Source organism: Thermomyces dupontii (assembly GCF_041956625.1).
Source record: "Thermomyces dupontii strain NRRL 2155 unplaced genomic scaffold VTN31scaffold_2, whole genome shotgun sequence".
Taxonomy (NCBI): domain Eukaryota; kingdom Fungi; phylum Ascomycota; class Eurotiomycetes; order Eurotiales; family Trichocomaceae; genus Thermomyces; species Thermomyces dupontii.
This window is the reverse complement of record NW_027192308.1, coordinates 2,377,193-2,398,703: the sequence shown is the minus strand read 5'-3', so window position 1 is coordinate 2,398,703 and position 21,511 is coordinate 2,377,193. Positions and strand designations below refer to the sequence as shown.

Genomic DNA, 21,511 nt, shown 5'->3' with positions numbered 1-21,511 from the left:
GCAAAGGACACGTCCGAACGACCCTTCAACGGCTCCTCCAGAATACACAGAATATTACCTATTAACTTCCTCAGCCGCTTCTATAGTTCAAAATAACTTGCGAAGTCATGTCGACCCCAAAGATTGTTCTACTAGGGACCTGCGACACCAAACTGGAGGAAACACTCTTCCTGCGGGAGCAGATAGTCAAACCCGGAACAGCCAACGTTCTACTTCTCGATGTTGGACGCACTCCGGTACAACATGATCTGATCGACGTCTCCAGCACGGAGCTTGTCGCTGCGGAACGGGAGGAACAAGGAACGGCCATCAGCCTGACCAGCTTATCCCGAGCAGATTACATCAAGCATATGATTCGCTGTGCAACGTCCTATGTCGCGAAGTTGTTCCAGGAAGGCCAAATTCACGGCATCGCCGCTGCCGGAGGCTCTTGCGGAACTTCACTGGCGACGGCGGTGATGCGGGATGCACTGCCTGTTGGCTTTCCCAAGGTGATGGTGTCGACCATGGCCAGCGGCGATGTCAAGCCATACATCGAAGAGACGGATATCATGTTGATGTATAGCGTTGTCGACGTCGCCGGTGCCAATTCGATTCTCAAACAGATTCTGACCAATGCGGCTGGCGCGATTCTAGGTGCGGCTACGGCGTACTACCGAGCTCAGTCGGTTCGGGAAGAACCGAACGACAGCCAGGCCGGCGGGGAACGACGGCAAGTGACAAGAGTCGGCGTGACCATGTTCGGAGTGACGACTCCTTGCGTAGACGCGATCCGGTCGTATCTTGAGTCGCAACCCGGCTTCGAAGTCTACGTCTTCCACGCGACGGGGTCCGGAGGAAAGGCCATGGAGCGACTGATCCGCGAGAAACAACTCGATGCCGTTCTGGACATCACCACGACTGAGGTTGCGGATGAACTCGTGGGAGGCGTTCTTAGCGCGGGCCCGGATCGTCTGGCGGCCGCCGCGCAGATGGGTATCCCGCAAGTGATCAGCGTTGGTGCATGCGACATGGTCAACTTTGGGCCCCGGCACAGCGTTCCGTCCCATTTTGCAGGTCCCGAACATGGCCGGTTGCTTTACGAGCATAATCCCGTGGTCACCCTGATGCGAACAACCCCAGACGAATGCGCGCGGATTGCCGAGTTCATCGCCTCCCAGCTCCGCAAGTATGCCGTTCGGCCGGACTTGATTCATGTCCTGTTGCCACTCGGTGGGATTAGCATGATCAGCACTCCGTCTAAACCCTTTTACGATCCAGCTGCAGATGCAGCCTTGTTCGACGGGCTGGAGAATAGGCTTGCGGGATCTGGTATTGAGGTCACACGCGATGATCGAGAGATCAATGACCCGGGCTTTGCGATTCTAGCAGCGAAGTTTTTGTTGGATTTGTTGAAGCGCAGTGAGAAAGCCTAATCGAAGTCTTTTATTAGTTCCGCACGTCAATGACCTTTGATCTTCCAACTCTAAGCCAGTAGGTATATACTCTTGCCATTCTTTGTTCCTATTTACACCGTTCAACACCCAAAGGAGTATTCGAGAGCTCCTTCAACGACAAAGTCCGCCCACAGTTTTTTTTTTTTTAAAAAAAAAAAAAAAAAAAAAAAAAAAACAAGAAATCCACCAATGCCGCTCGTAACAACTTCCACAACTGACCCCAATAATCTCCCGGTATGTATATCGCAGATAACGCCCAGTGACTGAAGCCTCCATTCTATAATGACATCTTCCCGACAGGATGAGTATCGGGGGGTATCAACGAAGAAGACACAGATGACGAAGGAAAAAATTCTTGCGGACCCCGAGGAACGTTGTCGCCGTGCTTGATGACGTTATCGACTCGATTCACAGGGGCTCGAGACGATTCCGGTCCAGGTCCTGCTGGATGACACACCTCGCCAGCGGGCTATTTTCAATTTTATTTCTTTTTTCCGTCCCAAGGGCCGAGTGGTTTATAGTCTGGCAGTTAGGCCACGCTCACCCTCCGGTCGACCGTTTGTTGACTCGATAGGCCATTGCTGTCGGATACTTGCACGCCGGCCTCGCCTGACGGTTGTTTGCCATCCTTGGTCGTTGGTCCCGGCAGGTGACGGTCTTCCGGATGTTCCCGGTGCGTCCGACGATGTTGTTTCATGTTGTCCTTCCGGGTGAAGGCCTTGTTGCAGATCGGGCAGTGGACGCTCTTCTCACCCGTATGTTTCTTGCCATGTCGAGCGGCATGGCCCGAGGTGGTGAAGGTTGCAGTGCAGGAGTGAGACACAGCGTAGGGGCATGGGTACTTGTTCTTCTTGGTCAGCCGTGGATTAGAAGTGTTCTCCGCCACGCCGTTGTAGAAGGCGTGCGTGGCCTTGCTCATGGACGACAGATCACGGCTATTTCGGATGGATCCTCGCCGGGATGTTATGTAAGATGTTTCACTGCCGGACGGGGATGGAGCTGCCGAGGATGCATATGGGGGCGAAGGACTGGGCAGCTCTATTCTCGATCCGTTGGCAGCCGGAATCTGCGGCCAGCCGGCCTGCTGTAATGACGAGGTGGTCCATGGTAGATCTCTCAAGGCAGAAATCACACTGGTAGCCGGAGGACCTGGCTGATACGGGCCGGGCTGATAAGGCGGTGTTGATGAGGAGGAAGGGGCTGATGATTGAGAACGCGAAGGCTGTGTATCCAACGACCTCCGCACGGCAAACGCTGGATTGTCGTCGTTATTGAGAATAGAGAGCATCTTGTATAGTAGCCAGTAGCAGTCGAGTGAATACCTAGCCAGCAACGCATCAGGACCGCAATTCAAAAGAAAGGCAAGATTGGAGACATGGCCTCCTTACAGGCAGAACCAATCCCAAAGACAAATTGCACAAGGTGAAATTGGAGAAACTCGTTGGCGGCTTGACGGTGAGAGGAAGAGGGTTGGGGATGAAAGGGGACTTCTGCGAGATGGCGCCCGCCTGATCTCGGTAGAGAGTAAAGTAGTCCTCCAGATTGCCCGTCCGTATTTGAGGCTCAATTATTTAACATGAACGATCCTGTATTTACATCCGATGAGGCCTCCCAAATTGATCCCCTCTCACGTCAAGACCAAGATCCACACGGCAGTATTTATCAGTCCTTAGTCACAAGGGGAAAACGAGAATACACATCAAACCGTATTTCGAGATGGGACTAGTCATCTGTGACGTTTCTGGGCAAGGGTTTATTTTCTTCCAAGGTTACCTTTTTTTTTTTTTTTTCTTTTTCTCTCATGGCACTCTTTGTCCTTCAGAAGATTCACGACCGTCGGGCCCATCACGATCTAAGGGCACGCTGATAGGGCAGTCAGACAAGTGCCAAATGAATCCCCGGGCCCAGTCCCAAGGAAGAATGGCAACAGGGCTCCACTGGTCCCAAGCAAGCTCACTGAGTGGTGAGTCAAGGTTGGCGGTAGAGTCCCCGATTAACCAGAGTGGCATCTGGACTTCTGGAGTCGGGGCGAAAGCGAACCAAATCGATGGTGTATGAAATTATGAAGCCTCAGTTAAGTTATGCGGCTGGTCACCTGCGAATTCTAGGTCAAATGTCTAACCTAACCAAGAGTACCCATGGATGATGGATTCCTGGGAACGCCGCTTCGTGTGGGTGTTGGGGTACAATCCAGATCTGCGAGTGCATCATTCAAATGTACTCCGTACAGACAAACCGGATTGCCTTGTCTCGCACATGGAGCAGCGATGACTACAGTGACAAGTAACCGCCTAGCGGCTTTTGACGTCTTTTTGTTCAAATGTCAAGGCCATCCCCAGGTTTGTTGAGAAGGCAGCAAGAAAGATTTCGAAACACTTTACGGAGAACTCCGACAAACCCCGACTTTTCTCCAAGAAACGGCGAGTTGAGCGGAAAGGAGCTTCTCACCGCGGTACAGGCACCAGGCTGAGTGTTTGAGGGGTGGGACTGGTTACTGCTCTTGGCGCCATCAGGGTCCACGTCCACGGCCGGAGTCCCTACAGAGGGGGGACCCTTGCTCGTCAGGGTTCAGTCAAGCGAGGAAGCGATTCATGTATTAACGGTTGCGCCAACATGCCAGTCGATCGAGGCTAAACCATTATCGGAATCGATTTCAAGGTAGGCCATGCGCGCCTGCGTGTACAAGCCCGATATCTGCAGATGATCCTTCGCTCATGCAGTCGTTCGAGTTCTGCCACATCGGAGTAGATCCTCCGTACGATTGAAATCAAGGTCTACAATGTTATTGCTTGTAGCCCGGACTGCCCGGCCATCTCAAAAAACCGCGCCATTCCTCGCACTAGACGAAAAAAACCGAGGAAACTTGCGCCCAACGTCTTGACATACTACAAATGCGACAGAATGCGAAGGAAAGAACGGCAACCCAAAGAATGTCGGAGACGGTCTCCGTCGCCATCGGGCTAGACGCCCGACGGCTCAGGACCCTAGATTCGGGGATCAGCATCCAGGGAACAGAACTTGACGCTTGACGCGTGCCCCAGACAGCAATCATTCAGCCCTAAATAAATGCCTACATAACAGTATCCTGATTGCAGGGTTGGCTGCTGGAGCTGACTCAGCTGAGCAGATAGGAATTGCATGACATTGGCTATTTGACCAGCTTTTATGGCAGCCAACCGCTGGCCGTCAATTTCCAGTTTGCCGCACCCTTGGGCCTTGGGGTGGGATGGCAAGAAACGAACTTGGTGGGGGAGGAAAAGCACGATTGGCGATTGAGCAGAGAAGCCGTGATAGAAAGATGAAATCAACCAATCAGACGTCAGATTTTGGGGCCGATGTGACGAGACAGGATCCCCTCGCAAGGGTTCGTTGTTTGACAATTCTCCGTTACGAGGGTTTATGATTGATTACTCCGTACATTTTCCGTGACCTTGGGGGAAGACGCGGCCGCGTGGCATGGAGAGTAGGGAACCCTGTCGTTGATTCGGAACTTTGCCGCTCGGCTGACCTTCGGCCTCAAGCTGCCAGATGCGGTTGGAGCGGTGTAAAGTTATCGGTTTTTTTTTTTTTTCTCCATGATCTCTTGAACGAGTCCATATTCCGTTGATGTGAAGAAAATGGACACTGGCCAAGGCCTTCAAAGTTCCCAATAAGAAGTAACTACTTACTAGGTTAAATCCCAGTGCATTGGGAACAGAAGTGGTCATGTGAGAGGCAGCTCTTTTCTGTTTCGTTTCTCCGTTTGTCCCAAATCAGGGGATTCGGACGGAGAAATGTCATTTCGGGCTAGTTACAGTAGACGATACGATAAAGTTGAGATAGCTTTTCCAAGACCCGAAGGATCCTGGATATTGCCTACCGGATGAGGCACTCAACTGAGTTTGACCAAGGCCCAAGGGTCTGAATTCTGAAATGGAAATTTCCAGGTCTTGCTGACTAAAAAAGGAAAGATATCTGTTTAACCTAATCATAATTTCTCCATACGAGTACTTAACGAATCCGTAGTTCAACATTCCGTGTTGATAACCTTCGGAGTTCTTGGATTGTTCGAACTTCGGTGACTCCGGTCTTCGGTCCATTTGTGCTTCGTTTTTTTTTTTTTTTTTTTTTTTTTTTTTTTTGTTTTCTTCCTCCCGCGGCAGGCTCTCCAAGTCTCCATTGGCACTGACTGAGCTCCCAATCTCCCACTCGCGTTTCCCCAGTGCAGAAGCCTACGGAGTACTCCGTCTGTACACGAGTTTCCAATGTCATGGGCCTGTCGGTCATCCTCCGAACGGAAAAGGGGAACTCTGTCGCAAGACATACTGAAATAGGTTACGGGAAATTCGAGATTTTTTTGAATAACAGGTTGGTCCACATGATGCTTTTCCGACGCGACCGCTACAAATCGTCGATACCAAGATCCAAATTGTCGGGCAAGAAGAGAAACTCTGATCATGAACTATCTTGGGGACTTGACTAGCCGCGGCGAATAGGACTCTTTAGCACTCCCACCAAGGAAATGCTAATTGGGTATGGAGATCGTTAGCCTTAAGTTTATTCCCATTCATCCTCCGTCGAATCGAGAACTTCCAGAAGGAATACCTGGTGGCATCCACGCCATCCAGATTCCAGCCCTGAACGCTAGATGATTCCTCGGGCTTCAATAACTAATATTTCAGGATGATTGCCGAGATCTCCGACAAACCTGGCTAGGACCCAATGATGTGCGCGACACGGCGGATTCAAAGAGTCGATCTGGACCCCGAATTTCTGAGCCTCTGGAGGCCTCATGACATGAGCGTCGAAGGATGTTGGACATGCAAACCCAAGAAGTCGCTTGACAGCTGAAAAAGGAAATCGCTGCAAAAATTGAATAACAAGAGTTACAAGGAGTCAAGGACATGCCGTTTCCTTCGTACTAACGGAGGTCAGTGTACGATACGAGTATGACTGGCGATGCACGAAGACGCCTTCGGTTAACTAACCGACATCTTGATCTTACATCCAACCTCAATCATGCCCTGGACCCTACGGAGTACTCCCGCCCTGCCCACCCTCGTTACGTGGGCAGGTTGAAGCTTGATCAAGTCACGGGACTAACAACTAAATACTCCGCTTAGGATTCGCTAATAATGCCGTAGTTAACCTTCCCAGTTCAGTTGACCTGCTGGAGTTGTTGTTGCAGGGACAATGATATAATATTACTACTCCGTACTGGTTGCATTAAGTAGAGTACTCCGTAGTTCGTCATTCTTGACAACGGAGAATATACTCTGCAAGGACAAGTTCAGCTGCGAGGTTTCACGCACGAAGAATCAACATCCTGCAGCATTTGCCACGGGTGGATTGGGGAGGTTAACCTAGAATCCTCGATTGGTTTCCTGAAGTAAAAGAGTAAGGTTATGCTCATCCAGCAGAGCGACAAGTCTTGAGTCGTGAACCTTCATCCAGAAACACATTCCATAAAAATGCAGGAGACGATTCCTGCACCCGGACGAAGCGGCCGATGAGCCTGTCAGGGTTTCGTTTCTGAAGTTTTGAACCAGATCAGAAAGAAGTCATGATCATTGAATTTGAAGAAACCCGAGTTGGAGGTACATACTGTACGAGGATTCCGTACGAGTAGTTCGGTCAGATGAAGTCCTGTAACTTGACTGGGCGCTGGTGGTTATATGATCTTAATCGCCACCTGCAAGCGCGTCATGCTGTCCGGAATCGGCCTAAGGCCAGGGCTAACGGCCGAATTAACCTTGAAACTAGCCGAGCATATATGTTCGGAATTAGCCTAACCTAGAAAACGCCATCCTCAATCATCCTTCGAGTCATCCTTCGAATAATGGAATAATGTCAAACCATGGAAGTGAGTCCAAAAAAAAAATCAGCCAGATTCCGCCATAAGTGTAAAAAAAAAAAAAAAAAAAGACATGGGCAAGTGAGCACAACACGAGCTGCAGTTCGACGGTTTCGTCCTTCATAAACGCTTAAATGGCTAAATGGCAATGCATCCCGCGCCGGGGGTTTAGCCGCTTAAAAGGTTAAACGGCAAATGATGAGCCGATAATCGCTGTCGGGTGGATCGCTCGAACCACCAACCCAGGGCCAAGTCCTGTTGGTTTTGCTTGCTTCTCTCCCTCAATTATGGGAATGGATTCCGCATCACCTGTGGTGACATTTTTGAAATGAGGCAGGGAACTTCTTAAAAGCCATTTTGGCATTTTGTCATGGTGGTTGAGGACTTTCTGCCAATTTTGGTCGAGGACTCGTCCGCAAGTCCAGAAGAAGAGTTGTTTTCATTTTGCTGGAATCGGCATAGGGTTAGGCTCGGTCATGCAGGGAGCGGCAGCTTGGCTTTTGGCTGCTGGTTCAAAGGGCCCTGTTCGTCGCCAAGGGACCTGAAGGACAACGTCTCCTCGTACGTTACTCGTACATGCGAGTACTCGTACATGCACCAAGGCCACAGGCACAGGGTAGGGACGTATGCGTTTGACGGGAGCATGACCTCAAACGCTTGAGACTGATCATGCTCAAGCAGCCCAACCAATTGCACACGACAAAATACGACTATACGAGTAAACATTGAGCGCAGTTGCCGCTATGGAAAATGAGGTTTCGTGACACGGTGACAGAGGACATCTTTCGGAATTGACCGATCAATCAGCACCACGTTGAGAAAGGGAACGGGTGGATTGGCTGATCGACGGCGGCGGGCTGCTTAATTGCCACATGGCAATCTGTAAAATTGACTCTTTATCTACGAAAACATGTGCAGCAAAAACGTTGCCTTGAATTCTGGAGTTTGACTCTTGGAAGTTGGAGGTGATTCCGGAAGCAAAGTAACTTGAAATCCTCAATAATAACCTATCCTCCGTCAAAGACAAATAGTTATTGATAACCTAGGTTATAACCCAATTAACACTGAACAACGCTCATTTGCCCTAACCTCGGTCCTACATCCATGGAAGATCGGAATGATTTCAAGACAAAACTGCCATGGATACCATTGATGGCATAAAGGGCTCAACTGTAAACCCTTTCTATGCTGTTCCATGAATGAATGGCTGCAGTTATGAATCTACTGCAGTACTCCGTAGATCGCAGGACTGGAAAATATAGTCTTCGGAGTTTGGACAGACTCTGCTACTGCTGGCTCAGCGTCCTTCGGTAAAAGATGGACCGATGTGGAATCCACTAGACCATGACGTACTCAGATCTAATTATTGACGAGGACTGCCCACAGAAGTCTAGGATATGTGGTCTGGCTTCGAGAGTATCGTCATCGTTTATGCTTGTCTATACCATGATACAGGGTGGAGAGAGAGGAAGAGGGCGGATTGATTTATGTACAACATAGGTAGATACATACCAGCTCAGCAGTGAACACGCAGAGAGAGAGAGAGGCACTGCTTGGACACTGCCAGTTAACCCATGTGTATGCTCCAGGGACGCACCCACACGGGTTGCGGGTCGTTGTCGAATGACATCCATGTACTACGTACCGCACGCGATGATTTCAATATATCCGAATCTTAGGATTTGGATCATACATTATCCAAGGAAAGGACACTCTGAGATATCGATCAAGGAAATCGGATGTTGCAGAAATGTGCCACAAGTTCCGTATTATCTACAGACAACCATGAGAGACCATGAAGAATACATCACAAACCAGGGGTATGAAAATGACTCCAATGCCCGCAACACCAGTGCAGGAATGGTACACGAAGTAAAATCGAAATCACATAGTCTGTACAACGAAGAATGTAACAGGATGCAATATGCTGTAGAGATCGAAGGGGATTAAAGGGCCCGAAACATGCATTAATATGCTGGCCATGGATGAAATACGTGAATTCTCCTTCTTTTCCCGAGTCTATCAGGCGGTGATCTCTTGACCAACGGCGTGCACAGCCTTTAGAGATCGGCATAAATAGTGGATGAGCAAGTCCCGGTCACCAGAGAGAAGCGCCCCAGGCGTCTCGTTACCGTCCACCCTTGAGATCCAACCAGCTCATGTCGGAACTGGTATTGGTTTGTGATGCGACATCCCCTTGGAAAGGTTGGAGATTGCTAGACCGGTAGACACTGTTGCTATAGTTGCTACTTGTAGGCCGTAGCTCACTAAGACGACTGAGTCTTTGCCACGTTTCTGGACTTTCACAGACGCTGCTCGGAACCACGGATGCATAAGTTTCCCGACGCTCGGACTCGTCGTATTCCGACACGAAACTGGTCGATTCGGCATGCGAGATCTGCGCGGATTGTCCCTGAGGTAGAGGTGTTCCGTGGACGGCAACCGGGAGACGCTCTGTGCTGGAATTTCCCGTGGTCACCCGGTCCACCGCCAGGGCGGGTGTTGTCCGAACCTGCGGCCATTCGTTGCTCACGTTGTCCGCTCGGGATTCCTCCGAGAGATCCGACGCCTGCGAGGAACGGGCCGATTCTTTCCCACTGTGGCGGTTCCCAGCGACTCCATCCTGGAAGTATTTGCTCCACCCCTCATCGGTTGTTCTGTCCCCCCGGACTTGGCCAGCCATTGATGATTTGTTTTGCGTGTCCGTATCACTTCGAGACACATTGGCCTGGCTTGAAGCCACTGTCGGCGGTTGACCATACATCTGCTGCGGGATCAGCGGCCGGCTCAAGACCCGATTGTTGCTGTCGACAACGGCTGGCGAGTTGCCAGTCGCTCCACCCGCAGCTTTGCCCGACAAGATATCCAACGAGTCGACGGACGTGACTGGACCCATCGCCATTGGGGCCGCCGACTTGGCCAACGGTTCGATGCCTGGGTCTTGGAAGCCCGCCCGATCTCTGTCATATCCGAGTGTGCCCCTTGTGCCCGCAGTGCTTTGGCGTTCCCTCTCTCTGTGGACTACTCGAAGCACCACCAAGAGGATTGCCAACAGTGCGCCGAAGCCAGCAAGGGATCCCAGTGTCGCACCAATAATTAGTCCGGTAGAGTTATCGGGCGACGATGTAAAACCGGCACCAGGAGTAACAGAAGCAGAAGCCGTGGACGAGGTGGTCGACGAGGTGGTTGCCGTGGGCGTGATCGTGGCGGGGGTAGAAGTGGTCTGCACGGGCTTCCGTGCTGTGTTGTCCCCGAAGAACAACTGTGTCGTATTGACCCAACTGTTGTCGGTCTGATTGAAGATGGCGACGGGCTCGGTGGTACTCCCCCCGGAAATAACGACCAACCCGTCGTCAGATTGCGCGATGGAGAAACTGTCCCGCGTAATGTTCGGAGCTAGTGTGCCGTCGTATGCAGGGAAGTTGGACAAACCGCTCAGGCGTTTTCGCAACTTGGGCAATGACTTCGAGTCGGATTTGAGCTTAAATTCGATTTGCTGGCCAGGTTGAGCTGGCTCTCCATTTGGCTGCACCAAAGGGATGAAATCCACCTTATTTGGAACGGTGCCCATATCAAAGATCTCCAACACCTTGCTACCATCCTCTCCATTAACGAAGGCTAGCCCGGAACTGCTGGGAAGTCCTTCCGTCAATGTGACGCCGGACATTCTCCAACCGTCACCGATGCTGAAGAGAAACACCTGGTTGCTGGTCGGACCACCGCCCAATAATACAATCGCATTGTCATCCCAGGTAAAGAGAGCCGGATTGAGCGCTGCTGGGGCGCCTTGAGATTGCCACGAATCAACGACGTAGGGTTGATCCGCAAGCGAGACGGTAAAAGTTCCCGTCGAAGCCACTGTCGAACCGTCTGTCGAACCCGCATATACCACAATGGATGAAGACCCTTCGAGATATGCTGCACCGTGGTTGACTCGATTATGCAGGTCCATGGTGGGGAGCTTGATTGTCTCCCACTTGGCATCCGCAAAGGAGTACATTTGAAGCCCGGGGTAATCGGCTGAATCGCTGGTACCGCCCACGACATAGAGTGCTGATTGGCTTGGATCCCCTGCTTTCCCCCCCAAGATGCATCGAGCATTCCTCACCGGCTCTCCGCGATCCAGAGTTGTCCAGTTGCCGCGCAAGCGCAGGGGTAAAGACATGAATGACTCGGGCATGTACACGTACAGGGTGTTGTTGTAGACAACGGAGCAGTGCCCGTTGAGGGGCGAAGGAGGCTTGGGCAGAGACATTGGCGTCAGCGTTGGGACGGAGTCGGAGTTTCAAAGACGTGTCAGGATGGGGCGAAGGTTGTATTAAGAATATGAGAGAGAGAGGGAAGGAATGGACGGATCATGCACTGTCCTGCTGTGCCTGGGTTGTGCCTGTAAAGCTCTATCGCATCGTTAAAGGGAGAGTGAACAGTCGAGTGTTGGAGCGACCAAAGCACGAAGCCAGAATAATGGCGACGTTTTCGAGGTCCCGAATCCGCACTGCAGGTCACAAAGTAATTCCTCGCGACAGTCTAATGGTGCAAGATCGTCATTTCACACAATGGACGTCAGGTTTCCGCGATTCGACACGAGAAACATCAGCGCGCCAGAAGGAAAGTTCAGAACACTCTTCCAGAGCGAGTTACACGACCAGCGGAGAAGTCGAAGAAGCGAACGAAAGTTAGAAATGATGGCCAGCCCCCAGCTCCAGGGAGTCAGGAATATCGGAATCCGAATGCGAATCGAAAAGGAGTGTCGAAGGGAAAAAAAAAGGATCGCGAGCACCACCGCGCGACAAAAAGACACAGAGAATGATCAATCGGGCAAGAATATCAAATCCCTGGCCCAGCCATCACGCGTGAGAAATGAGCAGAGGCGGCTTGGGAGAGAGGAAGAGCAGGACTGCCCGTTTCCAAGGGGAGAGAGCCCAAGAGCCTAGCGGGAGAGGGGGTTAATTGCCGTTAACCCTAACCGGCAAAGTGCAAGGGACACCACCGCTCGGCGCTCAGGGATTTTTTTTGCCCGTCCACTTTGAAACAACGGGTCTGCGGCGGCAGTGGAGCTTTTTTTACGTCGTTCGACCTGGAGAGGAGTGCGGCCTTCTTCGGGACTCGCACCCTTTTTTTGACCTGGTGTTCAATGTCCCCTGGATTGAATCAGGAGCATGACTTATGACCCTACGTGTGGAGTTTGGTCATATAACTAGGTAGGTATCTGCTTATGATGCGAATTCTGCACAGTGCTGCACTCGACTTCTGTCCAGCTGGTTCCTGCAGCAAGGAGCCAAGGAGCCGGTCGCATGCACCGTATGTACATAGTACATACTCCTCCTGCATTCGCCAACCAAGAACATCACCAGATCACCAAAACTCAAAGCCATGATTAAGTTAGTTAGTTATCGTGTTTGAAAGGCCTTTGGTGAGTGGCTGTAGGCTACTTATCGATAGTCAACACATATCCATATCGGGCCTCGATTAATAGGCTTGGCGTCCAGGAACCGGAGCCAATCAATACCCACTTCAAATCCGAATTCCTTTTCATTGGTCCAACGCCGCCCCAAATTCCGCACACCGTTGCAGAAGCCCAAACGCGTCCGCGATGTTGATTGGTCCTTGCAGAAATTGGGGACCTCCGGCACTCACTCAGCGTTCTCCTCGCGCAGAGCGTCAACTGGATTGGCGAGTGTTGGCACGCCCATCATTGAAAGACTTGAACATACTGTCTTTAATGTATCGTGCCATCTGACTCGCTGAGTTGGTTGCGCTGATCCTCAATCCTGAATCCCTGGACCCTGAGAAGGGATGACCATGTGTGACGGTTGCAGACTGGTTCTGAATTGTTCGATACGGTCGATCAATGCGGGATTCTGCAGGAACTTTTTAAACTTTATTTTTCGCAGGAATGATGATCAGGACACCCTTGATACCAAGACTCGGAGAGTTGATGGCGAGAGCGAGAACCGAGGGGCCTTTCGCTCATCCTCAGAGCGAAAATCACCTTGAATTGGAGCGGAAGTTTTCGCGAACCTCACCGAGCCTGGAATTTTTCGAGATTTTCTGATGTCATTCACCAAGACCCTGACGGGACCTGCATTTCTCAATGGGTTTAACTTAGTTACTTGATTTGGGATCGCGGAATTTCTCTGCCAAGAACTGCCAAGGACCAGAGGAGTTGCCGAATCAGGGAAAACTTCGTTGGCGCGGAATAACTAAATTCCGGAGAATCAACAGTTCAACTCCATTCGAATGGATATGTATACAGTTCTCAAATGTTCAATTGTTGCAATCATGTTTCTCATTTTCTTCGATACAATCTCGAGATGCAATATAGTTGTTTGATTACTCTATTGTAACCTGAGTTCATCATGTCACTGTACATCGACTTGATATCGTTCCCATTTCAGTAGCATCACAGTAGCATCAGGCTTAGCCCCGAGAAACAAGACATCAACTTGGCGATCTGGTCAAGATGCTGGAGTTCCGCTGCGCCAGGTATGTCGTGAATCGATTTCGCTCGGGGGTCGACTTCCGGCCGCTAGTTGTATATGATTCTCGCAGCGGAACATCTCCTTCGGTGCCGGATTCGGTCGAGCGCTTCAGACCCACAGATGAAACACTGGGCATAGTATCTACATGACAGCCCAGTCTTATGCGCAGGCTCCGACAAGAAAGGGCATTGCGCACTCAGGTTTCGCCTCGTTCTTGTTGCTGCTGCTGCTTCCACTGGTGCGCACGCTGCAGCAGCCGTGAAAGGTTCGCAGCCGCTTGATCATCGGCCGGGAAGACATAGTCCATGTATTCCTCGTAGCGATCGTCGTCCAACTTGCGCCGTTTCTTGACGCGCCGAGGCATTTGCTTTTCGATGTTCGCCTGATCCTCGGCAGAACCATGCGTCATTTCGAATGATTTCCACGCATTCAGCAAATGGACGCGCTGCAGACAATCCGTCAGTAAGACATCGCGACTACAAAACGGGAGACTACTCACCTCCTCCTTGAGACCCTTCTCTTTGTACACCCGGTTGGCCCGTTCGAAGATCTTCCGGGCTCGCTGTTTAGCCTCCTCGCTGACAGGCCGCTCCTCTTCATCTTCTTCCTCGTCGCCTTCCGGAATGTTGACCTCGAAGCGCGCGTAGTTGATCCATACTTTGACATGGTCGGTCTTCTGCAACAGCCGCTCGTACAGCTGCCGTGTGCGATCGTACTCTTCCTCGTATTCCTCAAAGTCGATATAAGCCTTCCAGACCAGCTCCGGCATGTCTAAGTTGGGTTGTGAGATGCCGAGTTCGAAGATCGCCCGGACCCGATCCAAGTCACCAAGACCGCGCTCCAGTTCGGCATACTTGACCCACGCTTGACTGTTTGAGGGGTTCCATTCAATATGCTTCTCATGCAGTGTTCTACAGCGATTGAACTCGAAGAGCTGCCGTTCCAGATCGATATACCCCCGGAATAATTTGTCCTTTGGACACATCCCGATTGCCTGACCAAGGGTTTTGCGAGCAGCCTGCAGATCCATTTGCCTGATTTCAAATTGCGCCTTCATCAACCAGATTTTCGCAAACGTGAACTTCTTGTGTGGGATCAGCTTCAGGCATTCATTGTAAATCTGCCCGGCACGCTCAATATCGTTGTTCTCCATCTCCTCCCAAATGGCATAAAAGATCCAGAGATAAATATACCGTCGCCAATGGCGCTTTTCTTGGGACGGAGGGACCTGCGCAATGGCTCTCTCGTATACATCCCGCACCCGTTCCACATCGCCCGACGTTTCCTCCAACCGGGCGTAGTCGAACCATGCGTCGTAATTCCGCGGATTCTCTTTGACCTGCTCTTCATACTGCACTCGTCGCTTGGACAGAATGACATCCTCGACCCCGTCACGATCGCCAAACTGCTTCTCGAACGTTGTATATGCGGCATGCAGCACTTTTGACTTTGACCGTGGCAGACGATCAAGCGCAAACTTATAGATCGCCCGTGCACGCTCGTATTCCTTAAGCTTGGTCTCAAACTTAGCATAGGCGATGAAAATCTTCTCATCGATGAAGTCATCCCCCAACGCCTCAATGGCGAGACCATAGACCTCTCTCACTGTGTCACTCGTTCCATGCTCTTCTTCAAAACGTGCCCACTTGATCCAGTTTCGGGGTTCCGGGTGAACTATCGTGAAGCGCTGGAAGATGTTGCGTGCACGGTCAAATTCGCCATACCGTTTTTCCAGCTTGATATAAGCGCTCCAGGCGCCTTCGTCTGGCTCCCACGACATCCATCGTTCAAACACTTGCCGAGTCCCCGCAATGTTCCCAAGTGTCTCCTCCATGTAAACGTATTTATACCATAGCTTGTCCACTCGAGGAAGGATGGTCACCGCCCTATCCAGCAAATTGCGTGCATGATTGATGTTCCTGTTCTTGATCTCCGATTCAATGTACCGGATCCAAAGCACGACTGAGGTAGGATCAACGTCCAGGGCACGCTCGAAGATGGAGCGTGCCCGTCGAAACTCCTTCTGCTCCAGTTCCCACTGCGCATAGCGCATCCAGTTGTTCATGTTCAGGCGATTCCGTCGCACATAGTCTTCGAATTCTTTTCGCTTACGACCCTGGTATTCGTGCAACTCCTCCAAGTCGGCGAAGCGCTGAGTCGGCACCTGCAACGCCGGCTCCTGCCGATCAACGGCTTCGCGCAGCAGTTGCTCCGCCGAGATCTGAATAGGCGCGGGGGCCTTGTTCTTGACCCTCGGAGGGCCTCGTGAGGACTCCATTGTGACTGTTGATGTCGTTCAATCCACGATCTCGAAAATCCCCCCCGAAACAAGTGGAACTCGACGATGACCGATTGGAAGGCGTGCTTCTGAATAAGGAAGAAATTTGATAATCAGGCAACTGCTGGAGCGACTGCTCCGACGCGATTGCTCGTCGACAACAAGCACCGCGAAGTAGGAGATTCGCAGGAAAACAAGCTCCACATGGAGTTGCGCCTCAGGTCTTTGTCGCCACCCGGAAAAAGCTGAACTGCCGTCCAAGTCACGTGACAATATTCTTCGATAACAATCATGGTCGCGTTTCGAACATCTCTCGACGGCTTCGTTTACGTATCAAACACCCGGATACGTTTCTCGTCCGTTACAGCGATCACCATGTCAGCCGCCGAGGAGCTGTTGAGGGACTTTGACGAGTCCGAAGTGGAGGATCTGGAGAAGGAGGCACTTCAGGAACGCGAAGATGCCGCCGAAACGGATGGACCGCACATGGAAGTGGATTCGGGGGAGAAGAACGACTTCGAGGCGGCAATGTCAGCGGCTGATGAACTCTCCCGGCTACATAAGACTTTGCGCGACCTGTATTCAGTCCGTTTCCCGGAGCTCGAAACACTCATCACCAATCCAATCAACTATGCGAAAACCGTCGCCATCCTGAAGAATGGTCCGCTCGATAACATCAAGGAGCTGGCATCATCGTCGGACAACATGGTGGGAGAGCCACTTAAGTCGATTTTGGATGGGCCGTCTTTGATGGTTGTTGCGGTCGAAGGGACGTCTACTCGCGGTCGGGAAATGACCGATGACGAACTACAAGCTGTGCTGAGCACGTGTGAGAAGATCCTCAAACTGGACCGGGAGCGCACCGCACGCATCGAGAGTGTACAGTCTCGTGTGGCTGAGATCGCCCCCAACTTGACGGCTCTCATCGGGCCGCAGACTGCCGCGCAATTCTTGAACCAAGCGGGTGGCGTGACGGAACTGGCGAAGATTCCCGCCTGCAATCTGGCGGCACAAGGATCCAAAAGACAAGAAGGTCTAGGGTTTGCAACAAATGTGGGCATTCGCCAACAAGGCTTTCTCTACCACTCGCCGCTTATCCAGAACATCCCCAACGACCTGAAGCGCCAAGCTATGCGCATTGTGTCGGCGAAAATGGTCCTCGCAGCGCGGGCCGACGCTGCTCGATCCAGTCCAGATGGTTCTATGGGAGAGGCTCTGAAGCAAGAGTGCTTCAAACGACTCGAAAAGCTGACCGAGCCTCCACCCAACAAAGGCCCCAAGGCTCTCCCGGTCCCCGATGACAAGCCCTCCCGCAAGCGTGGTGGTCGACGGGTGCGCAAAGCCAAGGAGGCAGTTGCCATGACTGAACTACGAAAGGCCCAGAACCGGGTCGCTTTCGGCAAAGAGGAAGCCGAGGCAGGTTATGGCACCGGAGAAGAGACCGTTGGTCTCGGCATGCTTGGGCAGGAGAACATCGGTCGCATTCGGGCGACGCAAATCGATTCGCGCACGAGGGCCAAGCTCAGTAAATCGAACAAAGGCTGGGGAGCCGCCACCCCGCTCAGCGGCACCGCTACCTCGCTCCGAAGCGGGCCTGGCAATGCCTCCGTTCTCCAGGCTAAGGGTCTCCGCACCTCTGGTGTTGGTACCACCCTGGGGACTGCCAGTTCGATTGCCTTCACTCCCGTTCAGGGCCTTGAGCTTGTTGATCCGAAGGTCCAGGCCGAGCTCCAACGCAAGCGCAAGGCTGATGAAGATCGATGGTTCAAGAGCGGCACTTTTACCCAGGTCGGAACACAGAGCTCGACTGGCGGTAATAATAACGGAGGGTTCAAAGTGCCCGAGGTTCCGGCCAGTAAAAAAGTTGATACTGGTGCTGGGAAGATGGGACCCCCGCCGTTGCCCGTCAAGCGATAAAGTCTGTGATTCAACACTTTTTTTTTTTCCCCATCTGTTTCATTCATTGATTTCTTACGATTCTTGGTTGCGCATCTTCGGCGTTTGAGATGGCGGGTTTCAGCGGTCGATGGTCGCTACATGATACATTTGGCTCGTGGGGTATCTTCATTCTAGACTGTATTTATTGACTATTACATACTAATGCTGCATCATGTCTTCGTTCTGACGATTGATACTGTAGCCTTGTTCTTTTCGATGATGAGTGTGGTACTCAAAGCCTCAATCCAATAAGAACTATGATCGACTGCCTCCTCCAATCGGAAAGCTGCAATTCGACGTTGAGAACCCGGATCGCTGGAGAGTATCTGATTGGCTGTAGCGTGTTACTGAGCACGTAACCAAGCCCACATTCCGTAGTAGTCATATTCCTCTTAACTAAATTTATGAAAATTCACGTGATTTGCATCACTGATCCACGTGATTTGTTTTTAGGGCGCCCGATCTTGAAATTGTCGGGAATCAAGTGACCATCCAGCCATCCGGCGTCACTGGCGGTGCTGAAAGTCAAGATGATGGCATCACAGAACGGAACTTGGTTCGGCACATGGCGCGCTTCCGGGAAAATCCAATTGATTTTCTGCGGGAAATTAGTCTGTTCGTGTCAGGGACTGGATGGCGTGCTTATGAGAATGTGATCGGGCAGCCTGTTTTCTATCCGGGCTTTTCTGAAAGAATCAAAGGCCTCATCTTGTCGAGCCCTTTGCTCCAGAACAAAGTTCGAGAACTTGCGGAGGCACGGTTGAAAGTGGAAGAGTCGGAAGGACGATTAGCAACGGAATCAGCCAAGAGCCGGCGAAGAAAAGAACTAGAGGGAAACCTGAATGATGTGGTGGATACGATGATTGACAACATGATCTGCAAGATGGAAAGCAACAACTTCATTCGGGGCGCGTATTATATATGCACCCAACTTCTAACCAGAACCTATCACCAAGGTGAGGACGCACTTTGGGACCAGGCGCATTTCGGTCACTGCTGATATCGGTAGGCATCCATGTCTCCAGCGAGGAAGTGCTCCGTTTACGCTCGGTCGCTGAAGATGCGGCGAAGCGAAAGCAGTCTATCGTCTTCCTACCCTGCCATAAGTCCCACGTAGATTACGTATCCTTGCAAATTATCTGCTATCGACTTGGGATGACTCTGCCCATTGTGGTCGCGGGAGACAATCTGAACTTTCCGCTCGTCGGTTCTTTCTTGCAGCATGCAGGTGCGTGAGAAGGATAGGAAGTTCTGTGACACGACCGACTCTGACATCAACAGGTGCCATGTGGATCCGCCGAAGCTTCGGAGACGACCAGCTTTATACCACTGTGGTGCAAACTTATATCGATGTCATCTTGCAACAAGGCTACAACTTCGAATGCTTCATCGAAGGCGGTCGTTCAAGAACCGGCAAACTTCTCTCACCCAAGTTCGGGATTCTCAAATTTATTGTAGATAGTTTGCTCTCTGGGCGTGTTGAGGATGCAATTATTTGCCCAGTGAGCACTCATTACGATAAGGTCATTGAAACAGAGTATGTTCCATCTTCAGCTGCATCGATATGTACGAAAACTGACGTGGTGATTGTCAGATCTTATATCAGCGAACTGTTGGGTCAGCCGAAGAAGAAGGAGAATCTAGCCAGTTTCTTATCCCAACGGTCCCTCCTATCCCTGAAGCTGGGTCGCGTTGATGTCCGCTTCCACGAGCCGTGGAGTTTGAGGGCCTTCCTTTCCCAACAATTGCAACGGTTACAATTGTCGGACGGCCTGTCGTCGGCAGTCCAACTCTCCTACACCGACAAGGGTCGGATACTTCGGACGCTGGGCTACAAAGTCTTGTCGGATATCAACGCAGTTTCCGTTGTAATGCCAACTGCGCTTGTTGGCACAGTCCTGCTCACTCTACGTGGTCGAGGTGTTGGGAAAGGCGAACTGATCCGCCGGGTGGAATGGCTGAGGGAGCGTGTCAGAGCAAAAGGTGGACGGGTGGCGCACTTCTACCGAGCACCAACCGCGCAAGTGGTGGAGCGTGCATTGGAAGTGTTGGGACCGAAACTCGTGGGCGTGGTGACCGGGCTGGTTGAACCGACATATTACGCCGTGGACAGATTTCAATTATCGTTCTACCGCAATATGACGATTCATCTGTTCATCTCGGAGGCATTGGTGTCCGCTGCAATGTATACACGGGTTAAACAAGGAGGTGGTCCTGCGCATCAAGACATCTCCTACGAGGAGCTTGTGGATCAAGTGTCTTTCCTCTCGCAGGTACGTTGACTGGTTGGTCCCAAACATTGATTGCGGCTCGCTGATTATGACCAGATGTTCCGCGGCGAATTCATCTTCCCACAGGAGGGCTTGATCGCCAACCTGGAGCGGACTCTAAACGGATTAGAGAAAGACAATGTGATCCGAATCACGAGAGATGCAGAGGGCACTCCGATTGCAGTCGGTCTCAGCGATGCTGAACGGCAGTGCGGACGGGAGAACTATGATTTCTACTGTTTCCTGATCTGGCCGTTCATCGAAGCGAGTTGGCTGGGCGCTGTCTCGCTGATGGGTCTGACACCTCCGTCCCGCGAATCGGCGGATGTTTGGATCGATTTGAACAAAGCGCAAGATAGTGCACAGCTGGTGGGTAGCTTTCCTGCTTATCTGGGGGTCATGTACAGTTTTACTGATGAACGGAAACAGCTCGGGAAAACGCTCTACCATCAAGGAGATCTCTCGTACTTCGAGGCAGTGAACAAGGAGACTCTGAAGAATGCATATCAGCGGTTTGCTGAAGAAGGCATCATCCTGGTCGCGCGAAGCAAGGACAAGCGCACACCACCCACTATGAAGTTGGCCCCGGAATGGACGCCCGAGAGAGATCCCGTTACGAACCGCCTTCTTGACCGAGGTCGTCTCTGGGACTTTACCGAGCGGATTGCCAAGTCCCGCCGGGAAGGGTATGTTACTCTTCTCCAAGTTGATATTGAGTTCAGTGTGCTTACTAATCTTGTTATCAGCAAAAACCGTCGAGATGGAGCAACAGTTTCCTCTCGTGTGCTTACCATGACGGACACAGTAGGCCGGGCGCTGTTCGAGAGTGCTACTAGATCTGATACCGCCGACATGGATGTCACAACACGAAAGCAGCGGAGAACAGCTATTGCTGAGCGAGCAAACCTATGACAAACCGAATTCGAGGATACATGATGTGGTATGTTCCAACGAGGCTCGCTACTGTATCATTTATCTCTAGTGTATGGTACAATTACCTATGTTCTAAACTTACTATACGACGCTGGTTACCCGTCGACAGATTTGGGTATCCTTGATCCTGATGGGTAGGAGCTGTTTGTATACCGGGAGCACATTTTCAAGAGTCACTGGTCTTTCATCCCTTCCTCTTCGCAGAAAGAGTCAAATTTTCTTGGACATGGAAAGTCATATACATAGTAGCGTAAGAGGCTGCTAGCATATTTTCCATCAACACACAGAGGCTACAATACCAGGGCCGTGAATTCTCTGGTTCTTGTGCTATTTGCCGACAA

At 51.4% G+C, this 21,511-nt stretch overlaps 5 protein-coding genes across 5 annotated transcripts; 2 read left to right on the top strand and 3 right to left on the bottom strand.

The window, feature by feature from the left end:
* Nucleotides 1–107: 107 nt before the first annotated feature.
* On the top strand, nt 108–1,415 carry VTN31DRAFT_3255 (uncharacterized protein; the record flags this gene model as incomplete). Its single annotated transcript, XM_069403514.1, has 1 exon — nt 108–1,415. One exon carries the CDS (start codon nt 108–110, stop codon nt 1,413–1,415), a length of 1,308 nt encoding a protein of 435 aa, XP_069262688.1.
* Nucleotides 1,416–1,965: 550 nt separating this feature from the next.
* Nucleotides 1,966–2,724, bottom strand: VTN31DRAFT_3254 (uncharacterized protein; the record flags this gene model as incomplete). Its single annotated transcript, XM_069403513.1, has 1 exon — nt 1,966–2,724. One exon carries the CDS (start codon nt 2,722–2,724, stop codon nt 1,966–1,968), a length of 759 nt encoding a protein of 252 aa, XP_069262687.1.
* A 6,673-nt stretch (nt 2,725–9,397) lies between these two features.
* VTN31DRAFT_3253 (uncharacterized protein) lies at nt 9,398–11,524 on the bottom strand (the record flags this gene model as incomplete). Its single annotated transcript, XM_069403512.1, has 1 exon — nt 9,398–11,524. One exon carries the CDS (start codon nt 11,522–11,524, stop codon nt 9,398–9,400), a length of 2,127 nt encoding a protein of 708 aa, XP_069262686.1.
* A 2,423-nt stretch (nt 11,525–13,947) lies between these two features.
* VTN31DRAFT_3252 (uncharacterized protein) lies at nt 13,948–16,029 on the bottom strand (the record flags this gene model as incomplete). Its single annotated transcript, XM_069403511.1, has 2 exons — nt 13,948–14,196; nt 14,251–16,029. The coding sequence occupies 2 exons, from the start codon at nt 16,027–16,029 to the stop codon at nt 13,948–13,950; spliced, it is 2,028 nt and encodes a 675-aa protein (XP_069262685.1).
* Nucleotides 16,030–16,404: 375 nt separating this feature from the next.
* On the top strand, nt 16,405–17,946 carry VTN31DRAFT_3251 (uncharacterized protein; the record flags this gene model as incomplete). The annotated part of the gene is made up of 1 exon (XM_069403510.1): nt 16,405–17,946. One exon carries the CDS (start codon nt 16,405–16,407, stop codon nt 17,944–17,946), a length of 1,542 nt encoding a protein of 513 aa, XP_069262684.1.
* Nucleotides 17,947–21,511: the final 3,565 nt, after the last annotated feature.